This window comes from Nerophis ophidion, linkage group LG10, assembly GCF_033978795.1.
Source record: "Nerophis ophidion isolate RoL-2023_Sa linkage group LG10, RoL_Noph_v1.0, whole genome shotgun sequence".
Lineage (NCBI taxonomy): Eukaryota > Metazoa > Chordata > Actinopteri > Syngnathiformes > Syngnathidae > Nerophis > Nerophis ophidion.
In genome coordinates, this window is record NC_084620.1 from 67,523,259 (window position 1) to 67,535,282 (window position 12,024).

At 40.3% G+C, this 12,024-nt stretch overlaps 1 protein-coding gene across 1 annotated transcript; it reads right to left on the reverse strand.

The window, feature by feature from the left end:
• Window positions 1-1,003: 1,003 nt before the first annotated feature.
• Window positions 1,004-11,282, reverse strand: LOC133561203 (aldo-keto reductase family 1 member D1-like). The gene is made up of 9 exons (XM_061914507.1): window positions 10,943-11,282; window positions 10,709-10,876; window positions 10,520-10,636; window positions 10,374-10,451; window positions 4,787-4,909; window positions 4,595-4,704; window positions 4,361-4,526; window positions 4,208-4,290; window positions 1,004-1,259 (listed from the first exon to the last, which is right to left on the reverse strand). The coding sequence occupies exons 1-9, from the start codon at window positions 11,033-11,035 to the stop codon at window positions 1,217-1,219; spliced, it is 981 nt and encodes a 326-aa protein (XP_061770491.1). The 5' UTR covers window positions 11,036-11,282; the 3' UTR covers window positions 1,004-1,216.
• Between the last annotated feature and the right edge of the window lie 742 nt (window positions 11,283-12,024).

The window sequence follows — 12,024 nt, forward strand, 5'->3', positions numbered from 1 at the left end:
TATATATATATATATATATATATATATATATATAGGCAGCATGGTGTAAGGGGTTAGTGCGTCTGCCTCACAATACGAAGGTCCTGAGTAGTCCTGGGTTCAATCCCGGGCTCGGGATCTTTCTGTGTGGAGTTTGCATGTTCTCCCCGTGAATGCGTGGGTTCCCTCCGGGTACTCCGGCTTCCTCCCACTTCCAAAGACATGCACCTGGGGATAGGTTGATTGGCAACACTAAATTGGCCCTAGTGTGTGAATGTGAGTGTGAATGTTTTCTGTCTATCTGGGTTGGCCCTGAGATGAGGTGGCGACTTGTCCACGGTGTACCCTGCCTTCCGCCAGATTGTAGCTGAGATAGGCACCAGCCCCCCTCGCGAACCCAAGGGGAATAAGCGGTAGAAAATGGATGGATGGATATATATATATATATATATAGTGTCCTACCATTACCTACTTTCATACATACACCGTAAAAAAAAAATATGTTGATTTTTGCAGTTAAAAAAAAACTGGCAGCTAAGTCGCCAGAATTTTACCATAAAGTTTACAATGTTTCTACAGCTCATCACTGCACATTGAAAAAGACTCACAACAGTTTTTTTTATTACAGTAAATATTGAATAAGATGCCAATTGTTTTTTTTATATCTATAAAATCAATTGACATTTTTACAGTGTTATTCAATAGATAACTTGCTTTGAAATCAAAAGTAAAGCAGATATTTAACTATTTTTTATTTGAACAAAAAACATGTTTTATAGGTCGAAAAAGATATGCAACTCAACTGCATGCAGTGCAGGTATATTTGAAGATAGATAGAAAAGATGAAGTAATTTATTGACGCATATTATTTCCAAGTTTTCACGGGCCATACAAAATGATGTGACGGGCCAGATCTGGCTCCCGGGCCTTGAGTTGGTCACCTGTGATTTAGAGAGTCATGCCAAAGTTTGGAATTCAGGAATTCACGATAATTTAGACGAAGAGGACAATTAAAAGCCGAGGATCATTTTTTGCAGTTTATTTCCTTAAAAAGGCACAAAATGGTTACATTTTTGATAATTGTCCAAATTCGATGAGTTCCTAAAAATGCTGCAAGCATTAAAATTAATAACTGTCGCTTTGTGAATCTCTAGAATAAAAGAGTTTCAGTTTTCAGTTATTCACTTTTAAAATATGTTTTGACTCGTGGACCAGACGTATTTGTTTAAATTGTGGTTTAGTAGTCATCATGAAATGGATACTCAGGGTGATCGGACCACCTGTTGGATAAAGAAGGAATAGATTATTAGTATTATTATTATTACGGGTATTTTTCTCCATTAAAACATATGTGTATTCCAGGGGTGTCCAAAGTGTGGCCCGTGGGCCATTTGCGGCCCGCAGCTAATTTTATAATGGTGCAGGGCACATTGAAAAAAATTAAAAAAAAACATTAAAAATTGGAACAGGTTTAATGTAATGAGAAACTGTTGCAATATTGACATTCAAGACACGAAGCTGCCATGCAAGTAGTTTTTTACTTCAAAACTGTCATTGCTCAAACAAAATAAAGATTTATAACTAATGAATAATGAATATATCTGAAGTTGATCAAGAGATTTAAGCATTGGAAGTAAAAATAATACATATCAATACCAGAATTATTTGTAACACTTTTATGAGTGGGGACCTTTTAGATCCCTTAAACCAGGGGTGCTCATTACGTCGATCGCGAGCTACCAGTCGACCGCGGGGGGTGTGTCAGTCGATCTCCAGCCAGGCTTTTAAAAAAAATAGACCTAAAAATGAGTGATCATCAATCTTCACAAAGACGTCACTTAAATGACATTCACGGTACCGGAGGGTCTTGTGAGATGACGCTGGCTGCTGCAAGATCATTATTATGAAAATATGACCGAGAGGAAGGCGAGAAACACTTTTTATTTCAACAGACTCTCGCGCCGTACCTTCCGTCAAAACTCTAAAGGCCGACTGCACATTTCCTATCTTCACAATAAAAGCCCTGCTTCATGCTGCCTGCGCTAACTAAATACAGAGTCTCGGAAAACTGGCGTGCACAAGCGATCCCTCAGAAAGCTGGCGTGCACATCACTTGTGCACGCCAGCTTTCCGAGACTCTTATTTTGTTAGCGCAGGCAGCATGAAGCAGGGCTTTTATTGTGAAGATAGGAAATGTGCAGTCGGCCTTTAGAGTTTTGACGGGAGGGACGGCGCGAAAGTCTGTTGAAATAAAAAGTGTTTCTCGCCTTCCTCTCTGTCATTTTTTCATAATAATGAACTGGCAGCAGCCAGCGTCATCTCACAAGACCCTCGGGTGCCGTGAATGTCAATCAAGCAAGCTACGGAATTTGCCACCAATGTTTTTCTTGTAAAGTGTATGGAAGCTGGATGAATTAGATGCCAAAAACCAACCACTTTCATGTGGTATTGTACAGAAAAGACAACTTTTTTTCTCCTCCATTTGAAAATGTGGGCGTTATCATTACTGTCTGATTCCAATCAATGCAAGTCATCAGAATCAGGTAATACACCAACTTATATTCTTGTCTTCGTGAAAGAAAGACATCTATATGTGTTACACATGCTTGTATTATCATTAAACACATTTAACTTGTTTACAAAAATGTCTCTTTCATAAATAGATAGATATAAATGATATATATAAATGAGGTAGATCCCCTCGAGTTGGTCAATTGAAAAGTAGCTCGCCTGCAGAAAAAGTGTGGGCACCCCTGCCTTAAACCTTTAGCGTGATTTTTTTTTACAAATCATCATTGCTCATAAAATAAAAATGAACTAAAAGCAATATTGTTATAATGTACTGTATCTAACTATTTAATGGTCCCATTACTTCAATCAAATATTACATTTCTAACATTTTTTGTGGAAAATAGTGCATATTTTGTCTTATCCCTAAAAAAAAGAGGGTTTTGACATGAAGGGCTTAAAACATAATGTCCCACCGCGGTGAGGGAAGTCTTGTCTTGGTTTTTTTCTGTCTTGTGATTTGCATGTTTTATTTTGAAAAGCAACTCCTCTTGTTTCAGATCACAGGCCCTTCCTCTTGTGTCACCAGTCTGACAACATCCCTGACCCTTGATTGTTTCCACCTGTTTCCCATTACCCTCATGTTCCATATAAGCTCAAGCTTCCCCTTGTCAAGCGTCCATGTTCATGTCCATGTCCATGCCTTGCCTCCTCTCACGTCTACTACGTTGGATCCAAAAATCCCACGCTGTAACTTTGAGTTTAACTTTTTCTCCTCCTCAGAGCGAATTTTGTTATCTTGCCTGTGTTCAACCGAAGTGGTGAGTTATGATTTTTCCCTAATAATCTTTCCTTCCTCAAAGTTTTTGAGTAGAAATTTTTTTAGTCATTGTTTTCTTCCTCCTGTTGGAGCGTTGTATGTTAATTTTTCTTAGCAGATACGCCAATAACTTTAGTTCGTCTTTATGTTGGTATTTTCCTCCTTTTTAGGAGTGATTTTCGGTTGATCCCATTTTGCAACTTTTTCCGCTGACCGTTTTCGTTATTCATAGAATTCGTATAACTCTGGCTCTGGAGGTTTAAGAGTTGTCAAAATAAAAGCTTTACTAAGAATCTCATCTCTGCGTCTGAGTCCACTCCTTAGTCCAAGCCTGACACATAACAAAAAATAAAAGTTTAGGTCAAGGAATAGATCTGAAGTTGATCCATAGATATTTAAGCTTTTAAAGTAACCCTTTAATGACAGACCCCTTTGCGTCCCTTGGACCTTTTGTGTTTTTTTTTAAATGCCATTGCTCAAAAATAATGAAATAAAATCAGTGGGCTCAATTATTGACCTATTCAAGGTTACAATTACTTCACATTAACAATTACGATCTTATCATTTGTTGGGAGAAATATTGCATTTTTGGGTTTTGTTTTCTTTTATAAAAATGGGGTTTTGACAAAAAGGGTACAAAACATAACACAAAATACAACGGATTGATCTGAAGTTGATCTGTAGATATTTAAGCATCGAAAGTAAAAAAAATATTAATATATAGCTTATTTTTAACACTTTATTGACTGATTTGGGGTCTTCGGGGCTATTAAAAATTGAAGAAAGCCCCAAGGGTTACAATTGGTTTTGAAAATGAAAAATATCAACATGGCCTTTGCTTGCTTTTATTTTTCGGTGTGGAAAAAGTACGGACACCCCTGCTCTTTGCCTTTTACTCACATTAGGAGCTCCACGAAGCGAATGTTCTTGTTCAGCCCCTCGATGGCCTTCATGTCCTCCTCAGACAGGCAGAAGTCAAAGATCTGTAGACAACAGACAAAACTCCAAATCAGATATTGACCCCCTTCACAAATCTCGCTTCCAAAAACAAACCTGGAAGTTTTCCTTGATACGACAAGGGCTGAAGCTCTTCGGGATGACCACGATTCCTCTCTGCACATTGAACCTAAGCGCAACCTGAGCTGGGGTCTTCTTGTACTTTTTAGCCAGCGACACAAGCAGCTCATCCTCCAAGAGTGGCGGGCAGGTTAGGTTAACCCTGCGTGCATTTTAAATACCAATTGAATTGCACATAAACCTGCAAAAAATGGGACTGATCTGCAATACCAGGACGCATCCCTCGATGTTCCCAATGGGCTGTATCCCACCAGGACTATGTCGTTATTCCTGCAGTACTCCAGTAACTTTGGCTGAGTGAAATAAGGATGGCATTCAATCTGAAAGAAGGGATTTTTGTTTGCATCATTATAATGTACAGTTTGTTCGGCAGGCATTGTTGAAAGTTTGCTAAATCAATACCTGATTTGAAACCGGTTTGTGTTTTAGACCAGGCTTGTTGAGGATCAACTCCAACTGTCGCTTGTTGAAGTTGGACACTCCGAGAGATTTTGCTAATCCTGCATCTTTGCATGCTTCCAAAGCCTTAACAAGAGGAAAAAAAACAATTTAGAGGGCAACTGCACTTTTTGGGGGGGAATTGTGCCTATCAATCATAATCCTTACGTTAGACAAGCACACATGTGTATTTCTTTTTTATGCATTCTAACCTGAGGCTGAATATATGAAGGATGAGCTACAAGTTTCAGAAGAAGTGTGCTAAACAGATCTAATAAGCACCAAGTAGCAGTTTTGCAAAATGCTAAACAAGAAATACAAACTAAGAACCTGATAAAAAAAATAACCACTTACTGTACAATGTCTGCTCTTACTGGGAGGCAGACTTATCAGAATCAGACATACTTTATTTATCCCTGAGGGGAAATTCAAATTCTCAGCACAATCCCATTCAAGATCAGACAAACATTACAGGGAGACCGAACAGGATCGCTGACGGGTCTGCCAACTTCCGGCCCAGCCTTACAAAAAAGGTGAGATATAGATTGTGGTTTGTGCAGCCCTTTGAGACACTTGTGATTTAGGGCTATATAAATAAACATTGATTGATTGAAACAATGGGGGGGGGGGGGGGAATTGGTCCAAGTCTGGGCCCCTTGAGAGGGGGTCCAGACTGAGGCCAAGGGAAAAACAACTCCTAGACATAGCACACATCTTAAATGTGTGTAAAAGTGAAGTGAAGTGAATTATATTTATATAGCGCTTTTCTCTAGTGACTCAAAGCGCTTTACATAGTGAAACCCAATATCTAAGTTACATTTAAACCAGTGTGGGTGGCACTGGGAGCAGGTGGGTAAAGTGCCTTGCCCAAGGACACAACGGCAGTGACTAGAATGGCGGAAGCGGGAATCGAACCTGCAACCCTCAAGTTGCTAGCACGGCCGCTTTACCAACCGAGCTATGCCGCCCCAAAGGACATTAAAGACATTAAATAATAATAATAATAATAGATTTTATTTGTAAAAAGCACTTTACGTTGAGCAAACAACCTCAAAGTGGCACAGTGTAAAAAAATAGTAATAATAAAAATAAATAAAATATACAACTAGAAACAGCCCAATAGCTAGAACCAACATGCATGTCTATAGAAAGGCTTTTTTTTTAAAAAGATGGGTTTTTAAGCCTTTTTTAAAAGCATCCACAGTCTGAGGTGCCCTCAGGTGGTCAGGGAGAGCGTTCCACAGACTGGGAGCAGCGGAGCAGAAAGCCCGGTCCTTTGTTCGTGGAGGTTGGAGGAGGTCAGCCTGTATGGAGCGGAGGTGTCGTGTGGAGGATTTGGGGGTGAGCAGTTCTTTGAGGTAGAGGGGGGGCATTTCCATGGAGGCACTGGTGAGTTAGTAGGGAGATTTTGAATTCAATCCTGAATGGAACATGAAGCAAGTGAAGGGATTTGAGAGTTGGTGTGATGTGGTCATGTTTCCGCACTCTCATCAGGATCCTCGCAGCACTATTTTGTATGTACTGCAGCTTCTGGATGTTCTTGCTGGGGATCCTGACAAGAAGTGCGTTGATGCAACCAGCCACTTCTACATACAGCTATGAATAAAAGGTAAAGGAAACATGCACAGTGTGGGGGCCTCTGCGGTGTTCCACGCCATCGTCTGCTGGGGTGGAGGGAGCATGGCTAGGAGCAGACCCAACAAAGCAACCACTCATCATTGTCAGCCAGTGTCCAGTCTGCATGGATGAGTGAGGATTGATCTAAAGAGACTGAATTGTGGGACGTTTATGTTGTTGCGTTTAGATGAAGAATTAATCATTATCCGTAAAAAGGTCAAATAAAAAGCCCAAAGTTCTGCAAAATTAAAGTACCAATGATTGTCACACACACATTAGGTGTGGCGAAATTATTATCTGCATTTGACCCATCACCCTTGATCAACCCCTGGGAGTTGAGGGGAGCAGTGAGCAGCAGCGGTGGCCGCACCCGGGTATCATTTTTGGTGATTTAACCCACAATTCCAACCTTTGATGCTGACTGCCAAACAGGGAGGTAATGGGTCCCATTTTTATAGTCTTTGGTATGACTCGGCCGGGGTTTGAATTCACAACCTAACGATCTCAGGGGACGACACTTGAAAAGTTGTCTTTTCGTGTCTCGTGTCTGTTGACCAGCTTCTTAGTTTGTGGCCACAGCCTTCTACTATCCAGGTAAGATGCATTATTTACAATCTTGTATGAACTCTTAGCAATTTAGAGGCGATTCCGCAGCTCACCAGCTCAGTATGTCAAAATAGAAGTATAAGCTCGTCAGCACTTTGTGATCACGGCACCACTAAAAGTAGTTTATCTGTGTCATTACAACAGTATCGCTAATACTTGGTTAATATCCATCCATCCATTTTCTCCCGCTTATTCCCTTTCGGGGTCGCTGGCGCCTATCTCAGCTACAATCGGGCGGAAGGCAGGGTACACCCTGGACAAGTCGCCACCTCATCGCAGGGCCAACACAGTTAGACAAGCAACATTCACACTCACATTCACACACTAGGGCCAATTAAGTGTTGCCAATCAACCTATCCCCAGGTGCATGTCTTTGGAAGTGGGAGGAAGCCGGAGTACCCGGAGGGAACCCACGCATTCACGGGGAGAACATGCAAACTCCACACAGAAAGATCCCGAGCCTGGATTTGAACCCAGGACTGCAAGAACATCGTATTGCCACCGTGAAGCCCTCTTGGTTAATATTGAGACATTATTTAAATCATGGGTGTCAAACTCTGGCCCGCGGGCCAAATTTGGCCCGCCTTTTAATTTCATTTGGCCCTTGAGGCGATATCAAATTAACATTAGAGCTGGCCCGCCACATTCACCGCTAATATTCATACTTGCCAACCCTCACCATTTTCCCGGGAGACTCCCGAAGTTTAGTGCCCTTCCCGAAAATTTCCCTGGGCAACCATTCTCCCGATTTCCACCCGGACAACAATAATGGGAGCCTTAAAGGCACTGTCCTCTACAACATGTCGTCACGTCCTCTTTTCCTCCATATAAAAAGCGTGCTGGCCAAGTCACATAATATACTTGGTCAACAGCCATACAGGTCACACTGAGGGTGGCCGTATAAACAACTTTAACATTGTTACAAATATGCGCCACACTGTGAACCCACACCAAACAAGAATGACAAAACACATTTCGGGAGAACCCCCGCACCGTAACACAACATAAACACAACAGAACAAATACCCAGAACACCTTGCAGCACTAACTCTTCCGGAATGCTACAATACCACCAAACCCCGCCCACCTAATTTTTATTTTATTTTCGAATTTATTAGCCTGTGGAAAAAGTTAATGTTGATATTTACCTCAGAAGGCTGCAAATAGAAATGAGGTATTAAATTTTTTAATTACATTTTATTTAATATTCCACTGATGTTTTTTCGTTTATTTTTAGAAAGTTGATTTTGCACTATTACGTTATATAAACTCTGCCTGTACTCGGAAGGAACCCACGCAGTCACGGGGAGAACATGCAAACTCCACACAGAAAGATCCCGAGCCCGGGATTAAACCCAGGATTACTCAGGACCTTCGTATTGTGAGGCAGATGCACCAACCCCTGGTCCACCGTGCTGCCCTATTTAAGCCTTGCTTGTTCAATATTCATTGCAAAACTTGTGTGGGGCCCTATTTAAAGGTCAATTTGTTCAACTTTGGCCCGCGGCTTTGTTCAGTTCTAAATTTTGGCCCACTCTGTATTTGAGTTTGACACCCCTGATTTAAATCATTATATTGATTTAGAGCTGTATAAATAAATATTGATTGATTGATTGAATATTTAGGTCATGACATGTAAATGTGGGTTATGGTTGGTGATTTCTGGAGTTTTTGGGGGCGGAATAGTGTAATCCAGGGGTGTCCAAACTTTTTCCACTGAGGGCCGCACACTCAAAGCAACCGGTAGCCATTTATTTTAAAAACCAATACAATATATGTATAAAAAATATACATTTAGGCCTCCACTCAGGCTTGATCCCGGGGACCCCAAAGGGTTTTGGTGAAAATAAAATTTTAAAAATGTGTTATTATTGAGTATTATTATTTTTATTATTATTCGAGTTGGAAATCTCTAGATGAACATTAGGTCTATCTGTCAATATGACGTTTTTAAAGATTTAAGATGTATTCTCTTTTAGTCAAAGAAAACCATGTTTTTTTTATAGAAAAAAAAAACACAAAATATGCAATATTTTCACCCAATAAAATTGTTAAGTAGAATGTTTGACATTATATAATAATTAGAGCCGGAAAAAGGTCAACAACTCATAACACCATTGATTTTATCCATCCATCCATCCATTTTCTACCGCTTATTCCCTTTCGGGGTCGCGGGGGGTGCTGGCGCCTATCTCAGCTACAATCGGGCGGGAGGCGGGGTACACCCTGGACAAGTCGCCACCTCATCACAGGGCCAACACAGATAGACAGACAACATTCACACTCACATTTATACACTAGGGCCAATTTAGTGTTGCCAATCAACCTATCCCCAGGTGCATGTCTTTGGAGGTGGGAGGAAGCCGGAGTACGCGGAGGGAACCCACGCAGTCACGGGGAGAACATGCAAACTCCACACAGAAAGATCCCGAGCTTGGATTTGAACCCAGGACTGCAGGAACTTCGTATTGTGAGGCAGACGCACTAACCCCTCTACCACCGTGAATGCCCATTGATTTTAATTCACTATTATTTTTTGTGCAATGACACTTAAAAACAAAACACACTGATTCAAAAGGGTCCTACTCATTAAAGTGTTAAAAAAAATTACAATTTTTTTTTTTTACTGTTTACTGTTAAGACAATGGTCTCCAGATCAACTTCAGATCTATCCATCAATTATAAGTTTTTTTTGGGTTTATGTTTTTTGTTTGTTCGTTTTAGGCCATTCTTTAAAATTAAAATAAAAACAGCTCAGTTTTTAATATGGCAAACACAAAATATCCAACATCTGCCCCCAAAAAATATCTCAAAGTGGAATATTTAATGTGACGTAATTGGAGCCTTGAATTTTTAAAAAAATTTTTTTTAAGAAAGAAACAGCCTGCATGGCAGCTTTGTGTTATTAAGTAAACATTGCAACATGTTCTTGTTACATTTCACCTGTTTGCTCTTTTATACCACTTTTTATGTCTTTAATTTTTTCCATAGTATTTTTAAAATGTGCCGTGGGGCTGTTAAAAAATGACCTGCGGGCCGCACTTTGGACACCCCTGGTGTAATCCCATTATACTTCATACTATATTTCAAATTAGAATGCATAAAAGAAGAAAAACATATGTTCTTGTCTTAAATAAAGATTGTGAATTATATAGGCAACATTCCAAGAACGTGCAGTTCCCTTTAAAGCAAAAAAAAAAAATGCTACAAAAATATCCACATGACTCCGAGCAAATAAGCCAGAATTCCAAGCATGACGTGTCTCTTTGTGCATTGACCTTTTAGAAGAATTTAATCTAGAGTTGAGAGCCGTACTAATAATATTCACCTCCCAAGTTGCACACAGATCCGTCTCATGATAAATGTACTTCCCATCCTCGTCTCTTGGGTAGAAAGCGTCTCCTGGCTTCAGAAAACCAAATAGCAACACACATTTTTATTCTGCAATGTTCCATTTTGTGTTATAACAGATACCTTAAACGCTGTGGGCATCTCAACAATGTATAAATCAACAAAATCCAGCTGCAAAGTTTTCAAGGTCCTCTCCAAAGCGGGCCGGACCAGTTGTGGCGGATGGAACGTGTTCCACAGCTGCATAATAAAGTGTAAACAAACAATATTAGTCCTTACGTTACAGGTAGTCAACGATATGATCTTGATAACCTTTCCACAGTAGAATATATCTTGTCTTTTCACAGTTCCATCAGCTATTTTGTCCCTTATAGCTTGTCCCACCTCATGTTCATTAAAGTAAACCAAAGCTCCGTCAATGTGTCTGTATCCTGTTTCTATAGCCAGTTTCACAGACTTATATGCAGTCTCTTTAGGGGTCTGTAAAAAAAAATTATGGACAATAGGTAATTCATAAGATTTACCCCGAAGTGCTCTATTTCTTACCGTGCGGGGATCTCCATATGTACCCAGTCCAATCAAAGGCATGGTGTTCCCGTCCCTGAGAGGGACACAGTGACTGTCAGCTGAGAGGTCCATGTTTGTCAAATGGTGAACTGGCAAGTCTTTAAATTCCCAGCTCTCTCACTCGTGACATGAGGGCCCAACGTTTGACAAATAGAGGAGTTATTCAAATATGAACAAAGTAGCCCTTTGCCATTTCGCCACTGTCAAAACTCCTCCCAGGTACAAAGGTCGACATGAGCAATGAAACAACAGCTTAACCTATTTTTACTATATGGGTCACCTTGAGGAGTGGTCCCCAGCCTTTTTGTAGCTGCGGACCAGGCAACGCTTGATTATTTGTCTCGCAACCCGGCGGGGGCGGGGGGAGTTTTTTTGTTTTTTGTCATGAAAAAGGGAGGTTTTTTTGGGGTTGGTGCACTAATTGTAAGTTTATCTTGTGTTTTTTATGTTTATTTAATAAAAAATAAAAATAAAATTTAATAAAAAGATATTTTACGGCCCGGTGGTTGGGGACCACTGATCTTGATAATTTGTTCCGCAGCCCGGTGGGGGTGGGGGGCAGTTTTTTTAGTTTTTGTTTTTTTTTTGTCATGAAAAAGGGATAATTTTTGGGGGGTTGGTGCGCTAATTGTAAGTGTATAGTGTTTTTTATGTTGATTAAAAAAAAATAATTTTTTTTTTACATAAAATAAAATAAAATTAAAAAAAATTATGACAATTATTTTGCGGCCCGGTACCAATCGAGCCCGGTGGTTGGGGACCACTGATCTTGATCATTTGTCCCGCGGCCCGGCGGAGGGTAAGGGGGGGGTTTTTGGGGTTGTTTTTGTCATGAAAAAGGGAGGTTTTTTGGGGGGTTGGTGCACTAATTGTAAGTGTATCTTGTGTTTTTTATGTTGATTTAATTAAAAAAAAAAATTATAAATAAAAAAAAAATACAAAAATAAAAATTAATAAAAAATTCTTCTGCGGCCCAGTACCAATCGAGCCTGGTGGTTAGGGACCACTGATCTTGATCATTTGTCCCGCGGCCTGGCGTGGGAGGGGGGGAGTTTTTTTTG

Bases quoted from the DNA above. Each gene is read 5' to 3' on its own strand.
- LOC133561203 (XM_061914507.1), bottom strand. From the start codon at position 11,035: ATGGACCTCTCAGCTGACAGTCACTGTGTCCCTCTCAGGGACGGGAAC. The intron at 4,527-4,594 runs GTATTGCAGATC...AAATGCACGCAG, and splicing joins ACATCGAGGGATGCGTCCTG to GGTTAACCTAACCTGCCCGC. The intron at 1,260-4,207 runs GTGAGTAAAAGG...TTTATCCAACAG, and splicing joins CGCTTCGTGGAGCTCCTAAT to GTGGTCCGATCACCCTGAGT.